At 45.2% G+C, this 25392-nt stretch overlaps 1 protein-coding gene across 1 annotated transcript; it reads right to left on the minus strand.

Annotated features, from left to right (window-relative positions):
* Nucleotides 1–220: 220 nt before the first annotated feature.
* Nucleotides 221–24914, minus strand: NUDT19 (nudix hydrolase 19). The gene is made up of 4 exons (XM_077288674.1): nucleotides 24794–24914; nucleotides 5841–6628; nucleotides 2324–2528; nucleotides 221–2206 (listed from the first exon to the last, which is right to left on the minus strand). Exons 2-4 carry the CDS (start codon nucleotides 6555–6557, stop codon nucleotides 1992–1994), a joined length of 1137 nt encoding a protein of 378 aa, XP_077144789.1. The 5' UTR covers nucleotides 6558–6628; nucleotides 24794–24914; the 3' UTR covers nucleotides 221–1991.
* Nucleotides 24915–25392: the final 478 nt, after the last annotated feature.

Here is a 25392-nt window from a genome sequence, read left to right on the forward strand (position 1 = left end):
TTTATGGGTCTACGTGAGTCAGTGTCTCCGGTACGTGAGGAAACTGTCACCTCACGTACCGGAGCCACTGACGTGTGAAACCGGCCTTAAATGTACAGGTCCGATACATTATAGAATTTGCGCCTTTTTTTTTTCTGGATTTCGACCTTCTGCGCCTTTTTTGTTTGCACCAGATTCCCATTTGCGCCTTTTATAAGTTTATTTTATATTTTTTTTTTTTCAGTTCAACGTGGCCGGGGGTTCAGGGTTTCCAGATATTTTTTACTTGATTCATCATTTACGACATTAAAAAAAAAAGGAGTCAAATTTAGACACAAATGTACTCCAGATCCCCCCTCCCCCACTTCCAGAATAATTTTACTACATTTTTAGCAATTTTTACAACATTTAAAAAAAAAAAGAGGTTTTATTTCTTAAGTTGCAGAAAAAGGTTAACTACAGAGAATTAAAAATAATAAATAAATAAAAATTGACTTTGAGCAACTGCGAGCGCCAATTTGACAAATTTGCTGCAATAAAACATCAGCGAAACAAGATGAAAAAAAAAAAAAAAAAAGCAAAGCAAATGTGGTTAGGTTATGTTTCCATGATTAATTCTTTTTATTTTTATTTTTATTTTTTAACGCTGCATAGTTGAAAAAAAAAAAAAGCAAGTTACCTAATTTACTTTAATGCCTGCAAAAAATCTGCAACATCAAAAACTCACTAAAAATTCATAGTGGGAATTAGGGTCAATTTCATTATTTGCAAATTTTTTATTTTTTTTTGTTAAGTCTCTTTTTTTTTTTGCCTTGTGGTGTTCATTGCCTTAGGCCTTGTTCACACTATCCTTTTTTTGCTGCGGATTTTTCAGCTCCTGATTTTGAAAAACCGCAGTGCAAAACCGCGGTGGTTTTCACTGCGGTTTTTTGTGCGGTTTCTACTGCGGATTCCACTGTGGGTTTCCAACTGCACTTTCCTATTGGTGCAGGTGGAAAACCGCTGCGGAATCCGCAGAAAGAATTGACATGCTACTTCTTTATTTCCGCAGAAAATCCGCGCTGATTTTCCAGCGGAAAAACGCAAAGTGGGCACAGCGGTTTTTGTTTTCCATAGGGTAACATTGTACTGTACCCTGCATGGAAAACGGCTGCGGATCCGCAGCTGCAAATCCGCTGCTAATCCGCAGCAAAAACCACAAAGTGTGAACATAGCCTTAGGGTCAATTTCATCATTTGTAATTTTTTTTTTTTTTTTTAAGTCTCTTTTTTTTTTGCCATGTGGTGTTCATTGCCATCGGCCAAACAACGGTGAACATTAAAAAAAACTAAAAAAACAAGCAACCACATAATAGGCCGATTAAAATTAGAATTTGCTATATGAGCTTCAGCTCAGTTTCTGCTATAAAAACTCCCAAAAAACACATACCTTTAGGTTGGTTTTATACACAGCATTTTTTAATTAATTTTTTTTTAAACCCACCGCTGCAGATTTTTGAGCCGAAGCCACAAGTGGATTCAGAAGGAATGGGAAATATAATAGGTATAACTTCTACCTCTCATTCTCCCTGGATCAAAAACTATAATGGACCTTTATGGCAAAAAAAAAGGGTAGGGTATGTCTTTTTCAGGGGGACTCTGCCTGGAACCACCTGAAAAAGCTCTTAAGAAAAAAAAAGAACCAAAATTCATGCACGTTTAGAAGATACTGGGCATTTATCCTGATTAGAATACGTGCCGACGGTGAATCTAAGTCATCAGTGCAGAAATGCGCTGTGCCGGACAACTCCTTTAATGCAGCTCTGGATGTGACTAGAGTATAAGTCATGGTGCAATGACGATCTTGCTATCCATACGCTATGATATAGGTGGAGACGTTACGCGTTTCGCACAGTGTCATGGTGGGTATGACACCAGAGTGCCTCTTCTAGATGGACACGTTTTCAGGATGACGGCGCCTATGTTGAGCAGTTTGTACTCCGCCTCGGCCATGTATATCAATATTTTTGGGGTTCATAGATGGCTCTTGGGCCCCAGCTCTACTATGAACGGGTGCACATGTTTATATTTGGGTGGTACAGTTACAAAGAGCCGTGGGACCCCATCCAGGGTTATATTTCTGTGGAGGCGCTCCCCGTCGCGGATGACCTCTTCCATTGTTCTGTCTGTGGAATACATGGCTTGTGTCTGTCCGGTGACGTCAGGATTATCGGGGTAGAGCTCATCTCCTGCAAGGCGGAAAAGGAAGAAAGGTCACGGCCAACTCTCCGGCAGCAAGCAGGTAGCTCAAAACGCAGCGTTGTGTTAAAAGTTATCAAGACGAATTAAAGATTTTAATCGCGCACCTGGCAGCGTGTGCACCATACCGTCCTTGGCGTGCACAGTAACGGGCATCCACCTCTCACAGCCTTCCAGGGACCGACCCAGAGCGAATCGCTGCAGCTCCTCAATGTACGGAAAGTTACACAATCGGCTCAAGTTGTAGAACTGAGGAGGAGGGATCCAGGTCTTCTTCAGATATTCCTCTATGGCTTCCTGAGGTGTCCACCACTGAAACAGATCACAAAGCAAGAGATTAAGGAGATAAGGAAGTCCACCCAGAGGATTCACCCACTTGGCATTTTTTTGTATTTTGCTACCTCACAACATGGAATTTCACTGGATTTTTTAAAGTTCAGTTCATGTAAAAAACATGTCTACAACTGTGAACATTTGTTTTTTTTTATTGTGAAGAAAACAAATAGGACAATATAACTGAGAACTTTAGTGTGCATAACTATTCACCCCCTAAAGTCATTACTTTGTAGATCCTCTATTTACAGCAATCACAGCTGCAAGTCACTTTGGATAAGTCTCTCCACATCTGCCCTCCTTGCCCGTGCTGAAAGTTTTGGTAGACGGCCCTCTCTTGGCAGTTTTGTTTGGAGACCTCCTTGGTCTTGTTTGGAGACCTCCTTGGTCTTCATGGCCTAGTTAGAAGAACTCCTTGGTCTTCATGGTCTTGTTTGAAGACCTCCTTTGTCTTCATGGTCTTGTTTGAAGACCTCCTTGGTCTTCATGGTCTTGTTTGAAGACCACGTTGGCCTTCATGGACTTGTTTGAAGACCTCCTTGGCCTTCATGGTCTTGTTTGAAGACCTCCTAGCCCTTCATGGTCTTGTTTGAAGACCTCCTTGGCCTTCATGGTTTTGTTTGAAGACCTCCTTGGCCTTCATGGTTTTGTTTGAAGACCTCCTTGGCCTTCATGGTCTTGTTTGAAGACCTCCTTGGCCTTCATGGTCCTGTTTGAAGACCTCCTTGGCCTTCATGGTCTTGTTTGAAGACCTCCTTGGCCTTCATGGTCCTGTTTGAAGACCTCCTTGGCCTTCGTGGACTTGTTTGAAGACCTCCTTGGCCTTCATGGTCTTGTTTGAAGACCTCCTTGGCCTTCATGGTCTTGTTTGAAGACCTCCTTGGCCTTCATGGTCTTGTTTGGTGACCTCCTTGGCCTTCATGGTCTTGTTTGGTGACCTCCTTGGTCTTCATGGTCTTGTTTGGTGACCTCCTTGGTCTTCATGGTCTTGTTTGGTGACCTCCTTGGTCTTTATGGTCTTGTTTGGAGATCTCCTTGGTCTTCATGGTCTTGTTTGGAGATCTTCTTGGTCTTCATGGTGTTTGGTTAGTGGTACCTCTTGTTAGTGCTGTTGCAGCCTCTGTGGCCTTTCAGAAAAGGTAAAGTGTATGGAGGGAATTGCTTGCACCAGAGATTTTAAGGGGGTGAATACATATGTCCATGCCAATTTTTAGTTATTTGATACCATGAATTTAATATATGCCTATATTTTTCTCAATTCACCAACTTAGACTATTTAGTGCTGATGCGTCACACACATCAGATTACAAGAATATTTACACACAGGTTGTAATGTAGCAAAATAGGTAAAAAGCCAAGGAGGTGATATATGCACAGTCAAAAGGCTAACACTGATCATGCACAGCGCAGCAAATCCTGCACAGTCATCACAGAGATTAGCACATAGGTAATCAGTATATGGAATAGTCCAAACTCTAACTCCCGTGTAGTAGAATACAGGATGTAACTCAGGATCAGTAATGTAATGCATGTACACAGTGACTGCACCAGCAGAATAGTGAGTGCAGCTCTGGGGTATAAAACAGGACGTAACTCAGGATCAGTAATGTAATATATGTACACAGTGACCGCACCAGCAGAATAGTGAGTGCAGCTCTGGAGTATAATACAGGATGTAACTCAGGATCAGTAATGTAATATATGTACACAGTGACCGCACCAGCACAATAGTGAGTGCAGCTCTGGAGTATAATACAGGATGTAACTCAGGATCAGTAATGTAATATATGTACACAGTGACTGCACCAGCAGAATAGTGAGTGCAGCTCTGGAGTATAATGCAGGATGTAACTCGGGATCAGTAATGTAATATATGTACACAGTGACTGCACCAGCAGAATAGCGAGTGCAGCTCTGGGGTATAATACAGGATGTAACTCAGGATCAGTAATGTAATGTATGTACACAGTGACAGCACCAGCAGAATAGTGAGTGCAGCTCTGGAGAATAATACAGGATCAGTTCAGGATCAGTAATGTAATGTATGTACACAGTGACTGCACCAGCAGAATACAGTGAGTGCAGCTCTGGAGAATAATACAGGATCAGTTCAGGATCAGTAATGTAATGTATGTACACAGTTACTGCACCAGCAGAATAGTGAGTGCAGCTCTGGAGTATAATACAGGATGTAACTTAGGATCAGTAATGTAATGTATGCACACAGTGACTGCACCAGCAGAATAGTGAGTGCAGCTCTGGGGTATAATACAGGATGTAACTCAGGATAAGTAATGTAATGCATGTACACAGTGACTGCACCAGCAGAATAGTGAGTGCAGCTCTGGGGTATAAAACAGGACGTAACTCAGGATCAGTAATGTAATATATGTACACAGTGACCGCACCAGCAGAATAGTGAGTGCAGCTCTGGAGTATAATACAGGATGTAACTCAGGATCAGTAATGTAATATATGTACACAGTGACCGCACCAGCACAATAGTGAGTGCAGCTCTGGAGTATAATACAGGATGTAACTCAGGATCAGTAATGTAATATATGTACACAGTGACTGCACCAGCAGAATAGTGAGTGCAGCTCTGGAGTATAATGCAGGATGTAACTCGGGATCAGTAATGTAATATATGTACACAGTGACTGCACCAGCAGAATAGCGAGTGCAGCTCTGGGGTATAATACAGGATGTAACTCAGGATCAGTAATGTAATGTATGTACACAGTGACAGCACCAGCAGAATAGTGAGTGCAGCTCTGGAGAATAATACAGGATCAGTTCAGGATCAGTAATGTAATGTATGTACACAGTGACTGCACCAGCAGAATAGTGAGTGCAGCTCTGGAGAATAATACAGGATCAGTTCAGGATCAGTAATGTAATGTATGTACACAGTTACTGCAGCAGCAGAATAGTGAGTGTAGCTCTGGGTATAATACAGGATGTAACTCAGGATCAGTAATATAATGTATGTACACAGTGACTGCACCAGCAGAATAGTGAGTGCAGCTCTGGAGTATAATACAGGATGTAACTCAGGATCAGTAATGTAATGTATGTACACAGTGACTGCACCAGCAGAATAGTGAGTGCAGCTCTGGAGTATAATACAGGACGTAACTCAGGATCAGTAATGTAATGTATGTACACAGTGAATGCACCAGCAGAATAGTGAGTGCAGCTCTGGAGTATAAATAAGGGAAGGTTCCTACATTACATATGCATGCTCTATCACATGAAGTAGGAGACCCCTTGGCTGCTGTGCGCACTCACTTTGAACATCGTCACTTCTTTCTGGTCATCCTCGGTGACGGGCTTCCTCGGTAAGCAGCAGATATAGAAGGCGGTGTCGTAACGCCTGGCCCTTGAGCTTTTGGAGAATACAGGAGTCAGCCAGTTGCCCCATTCATGCAGGGCCCAGATGTTGGGGACACATCGCAGCTCGCGGCACATTTCAATGAAGCGCAGGGGATCGCTCTGCACCTTCTCTCTCCACTTGGCTATGGCTTCTCCGTGTTGCTCATAGGCGGCCATGAACTTCTGGTTGTCCTCGATATCGGAATTCTCAGGAACCACCAGCAAAATACCAGATTCTTCAAAGGTCTCCCTAATGGCGCAGATCCGGAAGGCCACCTCGCCGGGGATCCGGGAGCCAAACTCGGTCCTGTCAGTGACGAACATGGGCGACCGAGTGCCAGGAGGCTGCTTCACCACGCCAAGCCCAAAGTTCGGCTTCTGGACGTGTCTCTCAAAAACATTCACCCAATCATTGGAGAAGTCGGAGGGCTCCACGAGCCCACCAGGGAACACGAACGCACTGGGCATGAAGCCGCTTCTCTGGCTGCGCTGCAGTAAAAGGACTTCATAATCGAAGGCGGTTTTCTTCTGGGTACCATGAGTTGCAATTTTTGGGGCGGCGCTGAGATGTTGGCACCCGGCGGTTAATATGAGGGTGGCAGCCTCCTTCCAGTGCTTCAACGTGTTGTTCATTTTGGGGGTTCGGATTCCGTCTCCCCCCCCCCCCCCCCGATGGCACGTGACGCCGGACTCCAAGCTGCTGCCTGTAGGTAAAAAAAACATATCTTATATACCAGAGGTATAAACTGAATGTATTAGAGCGAGTTCCATTTACATTTTTACAGTATAAAAAGCAAACAAACTCCGCTTTACTCACCCTCCCCAGGTCTAGCGATGAGTCTCCTGGTGTCTCTTATTGTCGACAGTCAATCAGTGCCATCAACTTGGGAAAGCCGCTGCACTCACTGATTGGCTGCAGCGCTGTCAACAATAAGAGACACTTGATCAGAAGCAAAGAGTCATCGCTGGACTCGGGCAAGGTTTTGTTATTTTAAACTGCAGCCAGGGGACAGCAATTTTTCCAAAACGGAAAAATCCTTGAAAGGGGCTGTTCCACGTCGAACATTTGTGGTGTATCCACAAGACAAAAGTGTTATAAGTGTGCACGTCTGTATTGTCGGCTGATAAAGTAGCAAAGCTGCAAGTACTTATGCCCCAAGTGCCCATTTATCAAGTATTTGTGCCCTCCAACCCCTCCTTATTAAGTACTTGTGGCCTCAGTGCCCCCTTATTATGCACTTGTGCCCTCAGTGCCCCCTTATTATGCACTTGTGCCCTCAGTGCCCCCTTATTATGCACTTGTGCCCTCAGTGCCCCCTTATTAAGTACTTGTGTCCTCCGTGCCCCCTTATTAAGTACTTGTGTCCTCCGTGTCCCCTTATGCACTTGTGGTCTCAGTGCCCCCTTATTATGCACATGTGCCCTCTTATTAAGTACTTGTTCCCTTCGTGTCCCCTTATTAAGTACTTATGCCCTCCGTGCCCCCTTATTAAGTACTTATGCCCTCTGTGCCCCATTATTAAGTACTTATGCCCTCTGTGCCCCATTATTAAGTACTTGTTCCCTCTGTGCCCCATTATTAACTACTTGTGCTCTCAGAGCACCTCAATAAGTAGTAATGTCCTCAGTGATGTCCCCTGTATAAAGTAGTAAGTTTATGAGTTATCCTTAAAAATGCAATAATTTTCCCAGTATTTATCAAGCCACGCCCACTCCGCACAGTCCCGGCCGTGCCGCATAACCATGCCCACTCCGCATAGTCCCGCCCACTCCGTATAGCCCCTCCCACTCCGCACGCAGAATGCTCCTTCCAGCCTTTCTGGGATGATGCAGTGTGTGGATGGATCCCTGCAATCAAGCACCAGATGACATTGGTTGAGGGGAGGCCGATGCCTGGAGGGGGCTATGGCAGGGCGCCAGTTACCTGGGCGGTGGTGCTGCAGAGCGGAGTTGTCACTGACTGTGGTGCTGCAGGTGTAGTGCCTGCTCTTCCCACTCTAGCCTGGCTATACAGAAGAGCGGCACTGCGCATGCTCAAGAGTCTCCTCTATTGCCAGCATTACACAAGCCTTCCTGGGGAATAGTCACCCAGAGCACAAGGTAACACTGGCCTGGGTTCCTCCCTGCAGGAGGGGAGTGTAGCAGGAGATGTAGTCTGTGTGTGCAGGTGCCGGCAGCGCAGCACTGATGTCCTCCTACCTGGGCGGCAGGCTGGGGATGTCCCCCTACTAAAACTGGCAGAAGAGTTAGGCTATGTGCACACGTTCAAGATTTTTCACATTTTTTTTGCTATAAAAACGCAATAAAAACGCTTAACCCCTTTCTGCCATTGGACGTACAATTCCGTCCATGTGGGGTGGGCCTTACTTCCCAAGGACGGAATAGTACGTCCAGCACGATCAGCCGCGCTCACGGGGGGAGCACGGCCGATCGCGGCCGGGTTTCAGCTGACTATCGCAGCTGACATCCGGCACTATGTGCCAGGAGCGGTCACGGACCACCCCCGGCACATTAACCCCCGGCACACTGCGATCAAACATAATCGCAGTGTTCCGGCGGTACAGGGAAACATCGCGCAGGGAGGGGGCTCCCTGCGTGCTTCCCGGAGACCCCCGGAGCAACGCGATGTAATCGCGTTGCTCCGAGGGTCTCTTACCTCCTCCTCCCTGCAGCAGGCCCGGATCCAAGGTGGCCGCGGCATCCGGGTCCTGCAGGGAGGTGGCTTCACAGCGCCTGCTCAGAGCAGGCGCTGGGAAGCCTGAATCTGTGCACCTCAGATCGCCGATCTGACACAGTGCACAGCACTGGGGCAATGTTATAGTGTAAAAAAAAAAATATTCACATGTGTAAAAAAAAAAAAAAAAAATTCCCCCCAAAAACACAAAAAACAAGTTCCTATAAATACATTTCTTTATCTAAATAAAAAAAAACAATAAAAGTACACATATTTAGAATCGCCGCGTCTGTAACGAAACGACCCGACCTATAAAACTGTCCCACTAGTTAACCCCTTCAGTGAACACCGTAAAAAAAAAAAAAAAAAAACGAGCCAAAAAACAACGCTTTATTATCATACCGCCAAGCAAAAAGTGGAATAACACGCGATCAAAAAGACGGATATAAATAACCATGGTACTGCTGAAAACGTCATCTTGTCCCGCAAAAACGAGCCACCATACCGCGTCAAAGAAAAAAAGTTATAGTCCTCAGAATAAAGCGATGCAAAAATAATTATTTTTTCTATAAAATAGTTTTTACCGTATAAAAGCGCCAAAACATAAAAAAATGATATAAATGAGATATCGCTGTAATCGTACTGTCCTGAAGAATAAAACTGCTTTATCCATTTTACCAAAAGCGGAACGGTATAAACGCCTCCCCCAAAAGAAATTCATGAATAGCTGGTTTTTGGTCATTCTGCCTCACAAAAATCGGAATAAAAAGCGATCAAAAAATGTCATGTGCCCGAAAATGTTACCAATAAAAACGTCAACTCGTCCCGCAAAAAACAAGACCTCACATGACTCTGTGGACCAAAATATGGAAAAATTATAGCTCTCAAAATGTGGTAACGCAAAAAATATTTTTTGCAATAAAAAGCGTCTTTCAGTGTGTGACGGCTGTCAATCATAAAAATCCACTAAAAAACCCGCAATAAAAGTAAATCAAACCCCCCTTCATCACCCCCTTAGTTAGCGAAAAATAAAAAAATTACAAAAATGTATTTATTTCCATTTTCCCATTAGGGCTAGGGTTAGGGTTGGGGATAGGGTTAAGGCTACAGTTAGGGTTGGGGCTAAAGTTAGGGTTTGGATTGTCAAGGTGAAAATGTATTTTCTTATATACCTTTGTACTTTTATATATCTTTATACTCTTTTTGTACTGTTATACTCTTATACTGTGAAACAATAAGTTTTCCCCTGCTAATGCAAATGTAATTGTATTTAAAGATGGCCGCCAGAGCTTAGTTTCGTTTTAGGTTTTAGTGTCCGAAGCCTAAGATTCATTTCCTCAGAAACGAAACTAAAGGAATGAGCAGAAGAGGAGGAATTCACCAGGAGACGTTCGACGAATCAGAGAGACTAAGCACTAGATGTATGCTGCTTAAACCCCACCCATTGCATTCCCTTTTTAGTACTATGTATTGGAAAATAAAGCACAGTTGCTGCTCGGCTACCCACTGAGCTGAACGCCAGAGCATCAGCAAAGATTGAATCAGCTACGTGTCTGAATCATTTCTTTTCCGGTACCAGATGTTCTGCGCTCACATTACAATTTGGAATGACTGGTGAATGAGGATTAATTGTCGTATTACAGCCCCGACAATTTTGGCACGACCAACGGGGGGCGTGGCCAGCGATCCGAGACCCTCTGGACCCATGCCTGGATGTCTGTGGATGATACCGGTAGTGGCTGACCTCGAGGACTGATCACCCTCCGTACACGGTAAGTGGCGATCATGTACACTGTATATGTCACACTTGCTAGTGTCTCAGCCGTTATTGGTTTGTCTGTAGTCTCCTTGGGTCCGGGAGGTGAATGATCGAGTGGTGAGATCAAACGTGATCCTGTGCCACGCTCTGAACCAGCAACTGAGAGACGTCGCATCCTGTGCGACCTCTGTACACCATACCTCCTCCACCGGTCATTGTACTCCGTTCAACCACCCTACCCGTGACTATTGTCTAGTAGTGAAGTGGACTGAAAAATTGAGCCAGTAGTAGATTGTGGGGCAGCTTAGAGAAAGGGATAGGAGACGCAGCCTCTGTGATATTGTGCTGACAGGTAAATAAGGCGTTCCGTGAGGGGACCACCTGTCCAGGCAGGTAACTAAGGCGTTCCGTGAGGGGACCACCTGTCTAATTAGGTAACCTAAGACGTTCCGTGAGGGGACCACCTATATTTTTGTGGAGGGGTCTCATTAGGAGGCTGCCTCCCGACTGTTTGGGATATCGTGGCAGGATAGTCTGTAATCACTGTTGTTCAGGTTAGGGACAGGAAACATTGAGCGCGAGGCTCTTTTCCTAGTACGTCGAACGTGAGGCTCCGTACTGTGGAACTCAGTGTTGAAGATTGCTGCCAGTGGCCTACTGCAGGAGGCCATAGTATCCTGGGAGCCAAGCTGCGTATCTTAAAGTAGAAGTCCGTGCCCCACAAGTTAGATGAGGATGCCGTGGAAGTCAAGACAATGGTCACGGGAGGGCAAGAGACAGTCAAGAAGCTTATCTGCGAGTTGCGCGAGGCTTAAAGAACAAAGGATGAGAATAGGTTGATGGAGGGGAGGATCAGATAATGTAGAGCCCGTGTTTGGTTATAAAATGCCTGTGAACTGTGATCTTACAGATTGTAAAATGGCCGCCGTGCCACTGATGATGAAAATGCAGTCTCAGCCACCGCCCTGTAATGGCGGCGGAAAGGGATCTCCAGAAGCGTAGGTGTGTCCTGTTTGTGTTGTGCAGAATCCAACCTGGGTGGAGACCTGCCTTGTGTGTGTGTACGGACCGTCCTTGGGGCTCCGCCCAGACCACGGAGGATTATAGGAAAGTTTTGTAGAAATTAGGTCTGAAAACTGCTGTAATTTGTGACTGTAGAAGATACGGAGCTTTGTATCAGTGCTGTGTACTGTAGGGGAGGGGCTGAGCAGATCGCTGCGAGCTTCTCTTTTCTCCTTATCTGCGCTACGTGCTGGAGTAAGGGGGGCTAAGGGCTGGGTTTTTGTGCTCTCCCTTCAGCGCTGTGGAATGCAGTGATTTTTTCTTATCTCCGTGTTACTAGATGGGAGGGGCTGAGTGAGCCCCTGCGCTATTTGCTTGCAATTTTTCCCCTCGGCGCTGTGGGCTACGGGGGAGGGGGGGGGGGCCATGTATTGCATTCTAAGTTTTCTCTGTCCTTGGTACAATACACACTGAGAGATTTATGTTTACAGCAATAAGTACTGTATGAAATTGAAAGTGAAATAGACCTGCCTAGTCCTAGATGAAAACTTGTAAGTAATTGAAAGATTGGTAAAAGGCACCAATATATCCTGGATTGCCGAGAAGTTCTATGTGCGTCTTATGGTAGTGTTTGAAGATCTGGGATTCCCATTGTAATAAAAAGCCCATTCATACCTTTTTGTAGTAGACCCGATATTGAGATTTCCACTCCGGATGATGCATTGCAAATAGTAAAAGGTTTTCAAAAGAATTTAGTCCAGCAAGAAAGGCAGGGGTTAAATCAGCAGCGCTTCTTACTGTCTATGTAACAGACTCTAGTTTCTGCCTCCTCCCTTCGTACACGTGAGTCCAGCTTCACATTCCAATACGCCTTTAACCCCGTATGGGAATTTCATTATCTCCCCAGCCCCGTCATGCAAATTCTCAGATCAAGAGCTTGTTTTAATTAGAGTAGATGACAGACCTAATGAATATACTCTTATAAAACCTATCCCTGTGGGACCTTTCCCTGAAGTTACTGCTCAGTTCGTAATCTTTTCTATATGTTCGGTAAATTTACTGGGGGCAGATTTATTATTACAGTTCTGCTCCAGGATATAATTCCAAGATGATGGTCAGATGGTCCTTGCGTTATATAACTCCTATGAAGATGAATATAAAGAGATGTGTATCCTACTTGCCCTTCCCACAGTTATGATGGTCCTGATAGACCCAGATTCTCCCCCAATAATGCCTGTAGAACCAGTAAAAGTGTTTCTCAAACCTGGTGCCCCTTTTTCTAAAGTCCATCAATACCCTTTGAAACATGATCAGGAGCAGTGCCTCAAGGGGCAAATACAAATGTTATTCGATAATGGTGCCCTGATACCCTGTGTTTCCCCATGTAACACACCCGTGTTTCCCGTTAAGAAAAAAAAAAAAGGGGGGGCCCATCCATAGCCCAAGAGTGCCAGGCCTACCTTGCCACTTATGGCCCCTTGCATCCAGGAGATGCTATGACTACCCAGGGAGGGAATTTGCCCTGTGATATAGTGCTACACACTGCAGGCCCTAGATACTGATTACAAGACACCCGAGCATTGCCGTACAGTATTGCAGACTGCCTTGCAGACAGAGCTCACCTATGCAGGACATGCTACAGGTGTGCTGACTCAGCTTCATGGAGACAAACAGAGACCTGTTGCTTATTACAGCGGCCGCCTGGGTACGGTGGCAAGAGGAAGCCCCTTCTGTGTTCGGGCCGTGTTGTCTGTCCAGCTGTTGCTACACAAGTCTTCAGAGATTGTTTTGGATCACCCACTGATGGTCCACACCCCACACAATGTATATAGTATCCCTAACCAAGTACAATCTAGCCACATATCCATGGCTGGACAGCTGCGACTTCGGTGTGCTATTCTCATGCCTACTAATGTGACTTTGAAAAGGTGCACTGTCCTAAACCCCGTTACTCTTCTTCTAGTTCCCCTGGATCCAAAGGGGGGAGGAGTAGGTGACATGAAGGTGACATGAGCAAGGACACTCTTTTTCTTTTTCTTTCTAGAATGGATCCAGAGGAACAAGATTAGGTTTCCAAACCACATGATTGTCTAGAATTGATGTCTCAGGAAACGGCTGGTCTCTAGTGTGCCCATTCTAATGCTGATTTTGAGCTTTTTGTAGATGGATCCCGTCACCAAGATAACCGAGGATGCTACTGTACCAGATATGCTGTGGTCTCAGAACATGAGATAATCAAGGCAGAGTTAATGCCAGCTCATATGTCTGCACAAGAAGCATGCAAACTAGCAGAAGGTAAGACTGTAAACATCTACACTGATTCCAGGTATGCTTTTGGCATTACACACGGTTATGGGCCTATCTGGAGAGCCAGGGCTTTCCTGACAACAAATGGCCACCCCTTTAAACGTGCTGAGGCAGTCCAGCAACTTATGAATGCACTACAGCTTCCCACCCAAGCAGGCATCATAAAGGTAAAGGCACATACCAAAGGCACTGATGGATGGACAAAGGGTAAGCACTGGCAGACCAGGCTGCGAAGAAAGCAGCAAGCACTCCTGTGGCCTCTCGAGTACATCACCTAGACACCCCACCATCTCCACTTGTGTTGAAAGACATCTTAGCCCGGTTACAAGAACAGGCAAGTAAGGAGGAGAAAGATAGGTGGCAAAAGATAGGGGCTTGCTCTGATACCGTTACCGGACTATGGGGGAGGGGTGAAAAGGTCTGCCTACCACAGGTACTGTACCCAATGATGGCACAGGTTCTGCACGGGAATGTGCAGCACTCGAAGACGGCCATGTGTGACACCCTACAGAAACAATGGATTGCCCTCCGGGTTTTCCACCTGCGCAGAAAGGCAGGTACAGAGCTGCATGATATGTGCCACACATAATCAGAGTAGGACAGTGAAAACCCCATCCAAACACACTCTCCGGCCCCTTTACCCATTCCAGAGACTGCAGATTGATTAAATTCAGTTACCCAGGGTAGGGACGTATGAGTATGTGTTGGTCTGCATTGATTTATTTTCAGGTTGGCCAGAAGCCTACCCAGTTGCCAAAGCTACGGCTAAGACAACGGCGAAGACACTGATGGCTGAGATCATATGCAGGTATGGAGTTCCTGAAGTCATTGAGAGCGATCGGAGTTCCCATTTTACTGGAGAGATCATGTCAGAGGTAATGGCAGCACTGGGGGTAAGTCAAGCATTGCATACTCCATGCACAGAGTAGTGGAAAAGTGGAGAGACTAAATTGAACTTTTAAGCTTAAAATCCAGAAGGCAATGACAGACTGGTAAACCATGGACAGAATGCCTTCCTCTAGCTTTGTTTTCAGTAAGATATACCCCAAACAGGAAGACAGGACTGTTACCGTATGAGATTCTGTTTGGCAGGAGCCCCAATCTTGAATGTTTCTTTCCACAACAGTTGTAGCCCAAGTACCAGGACTTGACTAGCTATGTGCAGGCCTTACATGGACACCTTGCCAAAGTGCATTTAACCGTCTTCAGTTCTCTTCCAGACCCAGACAAGGTTCCTGGACACCATGACTTTGTGCCAGGAGACCTGGTGTATGTGAAAAAGTTTGTGCGCAGAGATTGTCTCCAGCCAAGATTTGAAGGACTTCACACGGTGATCCTGGTCACCCCCACTGCAGTAAAACTTGAAGGAAAGAGCACCTGGATTCACGCTTCACACTGCAAAAGAGACCGAACCAGTGTTTAATCACAGAAGTGACTGAAGGGAAATGTTGTTGTTTTTGATCCTGGAAATGGGGGCCATCCTCGCCCCTACCTTCTCGGCTCCTAATGTAAATGAAAATACTAAGGTCCCACTATTCTCTGGATAAACCTGACAGCCCCGGTGAATATCTGGCGATTTGATTTCTGTGATGTAGTCAAGTGCCTTGAGACTGAACGGATAGTAGGGGGAACTATCCAGTTTTATATGTGTGTTACCAGACAATACAATGATAATTGTCATTATTGGACAGATGCTGCCTGGAGTACAGGGAAAGATTGGGGATATAAACCTAGCGAAGCCATGTTCCCTAAGGATAGGACGGGTAGGAGTCTTCGTGAGAGAATGCATCTAACAGCCCTTCTGCAACCACTTAGGGCTGTAAATGGGGTAAAAGTTGTCACCCCCTCCTCCTGAATCTTGAAAACGCCCAATCTGCTGATCTGCAGACATTTGTATTGGGAAGAAATTATAATTATGTATTTAGTGCCGGACCCCATGCGTATTTAGGCCATATACAGCTCCAGGATATTAGCTCTAGACCAACCAAGGCCCCTGTTACCAGTATACCTAAAACAGGTCCAAGTGAGCGTTTGCAAAGTGTAGTTAATGAAGTGATACCCATTCCAGGTCTCAGGTGGCGAGAGGTTTTCTCCATAGAAACACAAACAGCCCCAAGGAAAAACCTATGGTTAGAATGGGTAAGATACAATGTAAAAGTCCAGAACATCTCTGTAGGATGTATTGCTTGTGCTGCTGCGAATACACACCTATACACACATGCATTGCTTTTCCCTGATGACACACTGCCTGTGTCATGAATTTGTTGAAAGGTTTGAAGCCCACTGATTGCCCAGATTATGTCCCACTATTTCATAAGGAACCTAAACTAAAGATCCCAGGAGAAGTAACCGTATTAGCTGACAATTACACCTACTATAATTCCCACGACACCACAGGTACACCAGTAGGGATCTTCAAGACAAGTTTCTGCAAAGAGAACAGTTCTCTAGATACTGATTTGCTAATTAAATATACACAATATATGTACACCAAAGATACCTGATGAACCTACCAGAAAGAGGAGAAGTTTTGATCAGCTCCATATGAGTTATGAAGAAGATCCAATAGTATATATTGATGCCATTGGGGTGCCAAGAGGGGGTGCCTGACCAGTTTGAAGCCCAGAACCAGATTTATGCCGGCATTGCTTCTATAATCCCACAGGTGCAGATTAATAAAAATGTTGAATGGATCAATTACATATATTACAGTGAACAAAGATTTGTCAATTATAGCCGTGATGCCTTTCAGGATATTGTTGAGGACTTGGGCCCTAACACTTGTATGACCCGTGCTGCAACCCAACCTAAGAGAATTACACTGAATCCTGTCCAGACAAGATCACATGCAGTGATATAAGAAGCCGACACAGGATTGTGGTTGGTGGATACTGGGGACATTAACTTTTAGGAGTAGGCTGACAGTAATCCTTTTGGGAAGGAGCTGTAGACCAGCATGTCATGTCGCCCCCACCACCAGAGAACCAACCACATCGGGTAGGGTAAGACAGATACAGGAGTGTTATCCCTGGAGGCCCTCTGACTAGCTAGCTACGCAAAAACATTTGGCTGACCCTGAGAACCAACCTTTCTCATTCTACAGACAAATAATGATCATATGTTGGACGTATAAGTGCACCTGGGCAGGCCTAGGTAGTTAGTGAGCACAAAAAGAGGTGACGTGCTAGGACGCAAATTAAGATCTTCTACAGATGTGACAAAGGAGAGAGTGTAGAGCTATACTTTGGACGGTTACAGCTGAAATGGGAAGACATGAGGTACAGTCCCATAAACCCACTTGATGTTAAAGTATTGGTAAATACATTCATTGACGGTATGACCAAAGACATACGAGACGAAATATAGACAGCCAGATCTGAATGGCGAAATGTAGATCCGAAAGACCTGAAGGTTTCTAAAGAAGTTGAACAAATTAGGACAATAAGACGACGTGTCATGTATGCTGGAATAGACACATCTTTCTTCTCCAGTTGGTTAGGTGGGATCAAGAGATTCCTTCAATAAGTTTGTTTGGTACTAATTGCCCTCCTTATAGTTGAATCGATAATTCTCTGTTGTGTTATTCCCTTGTATAAAAAGGTTATTGTCAAAGCAACTCCGACTGGTACCTTCCTCAATCAAGAAGTAGATCCACCAGAGTACAATGGTACTGATCCAGGGGAGATCCCGAAGTATATTCCTCTCAAGAGAGTAGACAAAACCCCCCATTCTCAGATGATGCTAAGAGATTTAGTTTAGGGACAGTGGGAGAACTCCATGTGAGGTTAGTGAAGGGTTCAGCTGCCTGGAGGCCTCTCGCTAGGGGAGAGTTTCTGAGGTGTCTGGATGAAGAAATCCACCTCCCCTTTTCCCATCACATGGACAGTCTCGAAGGATCTTTCTTTAAGGGAAAAACTTAGTGTTTAGGGGGGATTGTCAAGGTGAAAATGTATTTTCTTATATACCTTTGTACTTTTATATATCTTTATACTCTTTTTGTACTGTTATACTCTTATACTGTGAAACAATAAGTTTTCCCCTGCCAATGCAAATGTAATTGTATTTAAAGATGGCCGCCAGAGCTTAGTTTCGTTTTAGGTTTTAGTGTCCGAAGCCTAAGATTCATTTCCTCAGAAACGAAACTAAAGGAATGAGCAGAAGAGGAGGAATTCACCAGGAGACGTTCGACGAATCAGAGAGACTAAGCACTAGATGTATGCTGCTTAAAACCCACCCATTGCATTCCCTTTTTAGTACTATGTATTGGAAAATAAAGCACAGTTGCTGCTCGGCTACCCACTGAGCTGAACGCCAGAGCATCAGCAAAGATTGAATCAGCTACGTGTCTGAATCATTTCTTTTCCGGTACCAGATGTTCTGCGCTCACATTACAATTTGGAATGACTGGTGAATGAGGATTAATTGTCGTATTACGGCCCCGACAGGATTACATTTACGGTTGGGAATAGGGTTGGGATTGGGGTTAGGGGTGTGTCAGGGTTAGGGGTGTGGTTCGGGTTACCCTTGGGATTAGGGTTAGGGATGTGTTTGGATTAGGGTTTCAGTTATAATTGGGGGGTTTCCACTGTTTAGGCACATCAGGGGCTCTCCAAACGCGACATGGCATCCGATCTCAATTCCAGCCAATTCTGCGTTGAAAAAGTAAAACAGTGCTCCTTCCGAGCTTTCCCGTGCGCCCAAACAGGGGTTTACCCCAACATATGGGGTATCGGCGTACTCAGGACACATTGGACAACAACTTTTGGGGTCCAATTTCTCCTGCTACCCTTGGGAAAATACAAAACTGAGGGCTAAAATATAATTTTTGCGGGAAAAAAAGGATTTTTTATTTTCGCGGCTCTAGATAAGTTCCTTGGTGGGTCTAGTTTCCAATATGGGGTCACTTGTGGGGGGTTTCTCCTGTTTAGGTACATTAGGGGCTCTGCAAACGCAATGTGACGCCTGCAGACCAATCCATCTAAGTCTGCATTCCAAATGACGCTCCTTCCCTTCCGAGCTCTGCCATGCGCTCAAACGGTGGTTCCCCCACACATATGGGGTATCAGCGTACTCAGGACAAATTGGACAACAACTTTTGGGGTCCAATTTCAACTGTTACCCTTGGAAAAATACAAAACTGGGGGCTAAAAAATAATTTTTGTGGAACAAAAAAATAATTTTTATTTTCACGGCTCTGCGTTATAAACTGTAGTGAAACACTTGGGGGTTCAAAGCTCTCACAACACATCTAGATGAGTTCCTTAGGGGGTCTACTTTCCAAAATGGTGTCACTTGTGGGGGGTTTCAATGTTTAGGCACATCAGTGGCTCTCTAAACGCAACATGGCGTCCCATCTCAATTCTTGTCAATTTTGCATTGAAAAGTCAAACGGCGCGCCTTCCCTTCCGAGCTCTCCCATGCGCCTAAACAGTGGTTTACCCCCACATATGGGGTATCAGCGTACTCAGGACAAATTGTACAACAACTTTTGGGGTCCAATTTCTTCTCTTACCCTTGGGAAAATAAAAAATTGGGGGTGAAAAGATCATTTTTGTGAAAAAATATGATTTTTTATTTTTACGGCTCTGCATTATAATAATAATAATAATCTTTATTTTGATATAGCGCTAACATATTCCGCAGCGCTTTACATTTTTTGCACACATTATCATCACTGTCCCCGATGGGGCTCACAATCTAAATTCCCTATCAGTATGTCTTTGGAATGTGGGAGGAAACTGGAGTGCCCGGAGGAAACCCACGCAAACACGGAGAGAACATACAAACTCTTTGCAGATGTTGTCCTTGGTGGGGGTTTGAACCCAGGACTCCAGCGCCGCAAGGCTGCAGTGCTAACCACTGCGCCACCGTGCCGCCCCCATAAACTTTTGTGAATCACTTAATGGGTCAAAGTGCTCACCACACATCTAGATAAGTTCCTAGTAGATAAGGGGGTCTACTTTCCAAAATGGTGTCACTTGTGAGGGGTTTCAATGTTTAGGCACATCAGGGGCTCTCCAAAAGCAACATGGCGTCCCATCTCAATTCCAGTCAATTTTGCATTGAAAAGTCAAACGTCGCGCCTTCCCTTCCGAGCTCTCCCATGCGCCCAAACAGTGGTTTACCCCCACATATGGGGTATCAGCGTACTCAGGACAAATTGTACAACAACTTTTGGGGTCCAATTTCTTCTCTTACCCTTGGGAAAATAAAAAATTGGGGGCGAAAAGATCATTTTTGTGAAAAAATATGATTTTTTATTTTTACGGCGCTGCATTATAAACTTCTGTGAAGCACTTAATTGGTCAAAGTGGTCACCACACATCTAGATAAGTTCCTTAGGGGGTCTACTTTCCAAAATGGTGTCACTTGTGGGGGATTTAAATGTTTAGGGACATCAGTGGCTCTCCAAACGCAACATGGCGTTCCATCTCAATTCCTGTCAATTTTGCATTGAAAAGTCAAACGGCGCTCCTTCCCTTCCGAGCTCTTCCATGTGCCCAAACAGTGGTTTACCCCCACATATGGGGTATCAGCATACTCAGGACAAATTGTACAAAAACTTTTGGGGTCCAATTTCTTCTCTTACCCTTGGGAAAATAAAAAATTGGGGGCGAAAAGATCATTTTTGTGAAAAAATATGATTTTTTATTTTTACGGCTCTGCATTATAATAATAATAATAATAATCTATATTTTTATATAGCGCTAACATATTCCGCAGCGCTTTACATTTTTTGCACACATTATCATCACTGTCCCCGATGGGGCTCACAATCTAAATTCCCTATCAGTATGTCTTTGGAATGTGGGAGGAAACCCACGCAAACACGGAGAGAACATCTTTGCAGATGTTGTCCTTGGTGGGGTTTGAACCCAGGACTCCAGCGCTGCAAGGCTGCAGTGCTAACCACTGCGCCACCATGCTGCCCCCATAAACTTTTGTGACTCACTTAATGGGTCAAAGTGCTCACCACACATCTAGATAAGTTCCTAGTAGATAAGGGGGTCTACTTTCCAAAATGGTGTCACTTGTGAGGGGTTTCAATGTTTAGGCACATCAGGGGCTCTCCAAAAGCAACATGGCGTCCCATCTCAATTCCAGTCAATTTTGCATTGAAAAGTCAAATGGCGCTCCTTCGCTTCCGAGCTCTGCCATGCGCCCAAATAGTGGTTTACCCCCACATATGGGGTATCAGCGTACTCAGGACAAATTGTACAACAACTTTTGGGGTCCATTTTCTCCTGATATCCTTGGTAAAATAAAACAAATTGGAGCTGAAGTAAATTTTTTGTGAAAAAAAGTTAAATGTTCATTTTTAAACATTCCAAAAATTCCTGTGAAACACCTGAAGGATTAATAAACTTCTTGAATGTGGTTTTGAGCACCTTGAGGGGTGCAGTTTTTAGAATGGTGTCACACTTGGTTATTTTCTATCATATAGACCCCTCAAAATGACTTCAAATGAGATGTGGTCCCTAAAAAAAAAAATGGTGTTGTAAAAATGAGAAATTGCTGGTCAACTTTTAACCCTTATAACTCCCTAACAAAAAAAAATGTTGGTTCCAAAATTGTGCTGATGTAAAGTAGACATGTGGGAAATGTTACTTATTAAGTATTTTGTGTGACATATCTCTGTGATTTAATTGCATAAAAATTAAAAGTTGGAAAATTGCAAAATTTTCAAAATTTTCGCCAAATTTCTGTTTTTTTTCACAAATAAACGCAGATAATATCAAATAAATTTTACCACTATCATGAAGTACAATATGTCTCGAGAAAACAATGTCAGAATCACCAGGATCCGTTGAAGCGTTCCAGAGTTATAACCTCATAAAGGGACAGTGGTCAGAATTGTAAAAATTGGCCTGGTCATTAACGTGCAAACCACCCTTGGGGTTACAGGGGTTAAAAAATGCATACATATGCAGCCCATCATTTATAATGCATTCTGACATTTTTGTGCATATAAAAAAACGCAGCATGTTCATTAATTTTGTGGATTTTTTGCGGATTTCCCACTATATTATTGCATTGGGAATCTCTGGAAAAACGCACAAAAAAATCAGCGAAAAAAAAACGCATGCAGATTTCTTCCAGAAAATGTCCAGTTTTGTTCAGGAAATTTCAGCAAGAAATCCTGACGTGTGCACATAGCCTTTAAGAGTATTTGGTCAGTATTTTCCCTCGGAATTTAATCGGTATGTTCCCTCAGAATTTAATCGGTATTTTCCCTCAGTATTCGGTCAGTATTTTACCTCAATATTCGGTCAGTATTTTCTCTCAGCATTTAATCTGTATTTTACCTCAGTATTCGGTCAGTATTTACCTCAGTATTCGGTCGCTATTTTCCCTCAGCATTTAATCGGTATTTTACTTCAGTATTCGTCGATATTTTCCCTCAGTATTCGGTCGGTATTTTCCCTCAGCATTTAATCGGTATTTTACTTCAGTATTCGGTCGGTATTTTCCCTCAGTGTTCGGTCGGTATTTTACCTCAGTATTCGGTCGGTATTTTCCCTCAGTGTGTGGGGGGGGGCCCTGGGCTACCGCTCAGATTGACCTCGGCCGCCATCAGGGCATTACTGCCCTGACTGGCGTATGGGCCCGGTGGGCAGAGGGGGCCCACATCAGGCCCAGTCTCATCTGCTCACCGGGCCCCTACCGGCGCTGCGGCAGTTTAACGCTATTGACTTGCAGGCCCGCGCCCGTACGTCAATAGTTAACAGCCGCCAGCCAATTGGAGGCTGGCAGCTGATGTCAGCCGCAGCGCGCACGTCGCCGGCGTCTGATGTCATTGTCAGTCGCCGGTGAGTGCGCGCTGCTGAAGGCAGCTTCGCCGAAGGAGCGCGGACAGGTGAGGAGAACTCGGTTTTGTTTTTTATTGCAAACGGCAATCCGGGGGGCCCGGACCAGAATGCTGGACACACTGGGGGCAATATGCTGGACACACTGGGGGCAATATGCTGGACACACTGGGGGCAGGATGCTGGACACACTGGGGGCAGGATGCTGGACACACTAGGGGCAATATGCTGGAGACACTGGGGGCAGGATGCTGGACACACTGGGGGCAATATGCTGGAGACACTAGGGGCAATATGCTGGAGACACTGGGGGCAATATGCTGGACACACTGCGGGCCATATGCTGGACACACTGGGGGCAATATTCTGGACACACTGGAGCAGATTGCTGGATACACTGGGGGCAGAATGCTGGACACACTGGGGGCAGAATGCTGGACACACTGGGGGCAATATGCTGGACACACTGGAGCAGATTGCTGGATACACTGGGGGCAGGATGCTGGACACATTGGGGGCAGAGATGCTGGACACTGGGGGCAGGACTGGAGACAGATGGGTAGGATTGGAGACACGGGGCAGAATGAAAGACACGGGGCAGGATTGGAGACAGATCGTGCAGGATCATGGGGCAGGATGAATACGATGGAGACTGATGGGGCAGGATGGGGAGATCATATGGGGCAGGATGGGGAGATTATATGGGGCAGAATGGATACTCAGGAGGGCAGGATGGGAGAACAGATGGCTGGAGCCAGGAATGAGATACACGGGGCCAGGATGGGGATATTATTATTACCATAGGGGCTAATTAAGAGATATTATTACTGCAGTGATTTATTTATTTTATGAGGACACTGTTTTAAATGGGGGGGGGGGGGCGGTCCTGTTACTGTGTAGAGTGACATTATGTTGCCTCTTTTTTTTCATGTGGTGTAATGTAGAAATTGGGAAAAATTAAGTAATGTGTTCTGCAAGCGGAGCTCGAGATAACTGTGTTATTTCCTGCAGAGACGAGTCCTGGCTGGATGAAGTGATGGCGGTCTGTGCTGGATGAAAGATGAAGAACTTTCACCTAGAGACGTCACTGGTGAGTCAGTGTGTTACCTATACACTGACACTATATACTATATACAGAGCTCCTGTGTATAATGTCACCGGTGATCACTGTATTACCTATACACAGACACTGCATACTAAGTACAGATCTCCTGTGAATACTGGCACTAAGGGCTCATTTCCACTTGCGAGAAACACGTCCGTGTCTCGCATGTGGAAATCAAGCTCTGGCGTGGGCACTTTGGAGCGGAGCGTGCGGCTCCATGTGTTCCTATGCGGCCGCACGCTCCGCTCTGGAGTGCTGGCGCCACAGCTTGGTTTCCACATGCGAGACACGGATGTGTTTCTCGTAAGTGGAAATGAGCCCTTATGGTGATAGTATTGTGGGGGGTTTTTTTGTTTGATTTTTTTCCTTCCTAACTGAAGGGTAAATTGACTAGATCAATGGATGTTTGACAGATTATAGTTTCACACAGCAACTATTTTTCTGGAATAATCTGGTTCAGGTATATGATGGCCCCGTCACATGACCGGGGGGGCCCACAGTGTCTGAACAGCCCGGGGCCCTGGCTACCCTTAATCCACTCCTGGTGACCTGTTTCTGTTAGGGTACTTTCACACTAGCATTTTTGTGCATACGTCGCAATGCGTCGTTTTGGCGAAAAAATGCATCTTGCAAAAGTTCTTGCAGGATGCGGTTTTTCTCCATAGACTAACATTAGCGACGCATTGTGAGGCATTGACGATATATAATCGTCGCACGATTGTTTACTGTATGTAAACCATGTCTCATATCCTGTCAGGTTTGGGAAGGAGAAATGAAAAGCCGGCAATTGAACTACCGGCTTTTCTCTATAACACCGGTGCGAGTTTCTCGCAGGTCACACTGCTGGTCCGTGTGCAATCCGTATTTTTCTCGCCCCCATAGACTTTCATTGGCGATTTTTTTGCGCAATACGGTGACAAACGCAGCATGCTGCGATTTACTACGACCGTAGAAGACCGTATACTACGGATCCGTAAAATACAGCTGATAGGAGCTGGGACATAGGGAATCATTGGGCCGTGTGTTATGCGTATTTTACGGATGTATTTTCTGCGCTCGTACGTCCGTAAATCTCGCCAGTGTGACGCCGGCATTATACACACACATCACTTGTCATCTGCCTCACGTCAGGAGCAGCTGTGATCTGTCCCCTTCCCCCGCACTCCACCACGCGGCCCTATCACACATCAGCCTCCCCTCCAGCCTATGACTTACCCCGGCCCGAGTCCTTCCCGCAGCAGAGGACAATGGTGTGCAGCCTGTCACCACCGGAGACCACAACTCCCACAATGCAACGGCTTACAGTAAGAAGTCAGCCGGTGTGCGGCAGCGCCCCTTGTGTGCAGGATGAATAATGATGTTTATCCTGTGTGATACTGTTTGCTGAGCCGTGTATCTAATCCTATCCTGTGTGATACTGACCGCTGAGCTGTGTATCTAATGATATTCTGTGTGATACTGTCTGGTGAGCCATGTATCTAATCCTATCCTGTGTGATAGTCTGCTGAGCCGTGTATCTAATCCTATCCTGTGTGATACTGTCTGCTGAGCTGTGTATCTAATCCTATCCTGTGTGATACTGTCTGCTGAGCCGTGTATCTAATCCTCTCCTGTGTGATACTGTCTGCTGATCCGTGTATCTAATCCTATCCTGTGTGATACTGTCAGCTGAGCCGTATATCTTATCTTATCTTGTGTGATACTGCTTGTCGAGCTGTGTATCTAATCCCCTCCTGCGTGATACTGTCTGCTGAGCCGTGTACCTAATCCTATCCTGTGTGATAATGTCTGCTGAGCCATGTATCTAATCCTAT

The sequence above is a fragment of the Ranitomeya variabilis genome, chromosome 2 (genome assembly GCF_051348905.1).
Source record: "Ranitomeya variabilis isolate aRanVar5 chromosome 2, aRanVar5.hap1, whole genome shotgun sequence".
In the NCBI taxonomy this organism is placed as follows: domain Eukaryota; kingdom Metazoa; phylum Chordata; class Amphibia; order Anura; family Dendrobatidae; genus Ranitomeya; species Ranitomeya variabilis.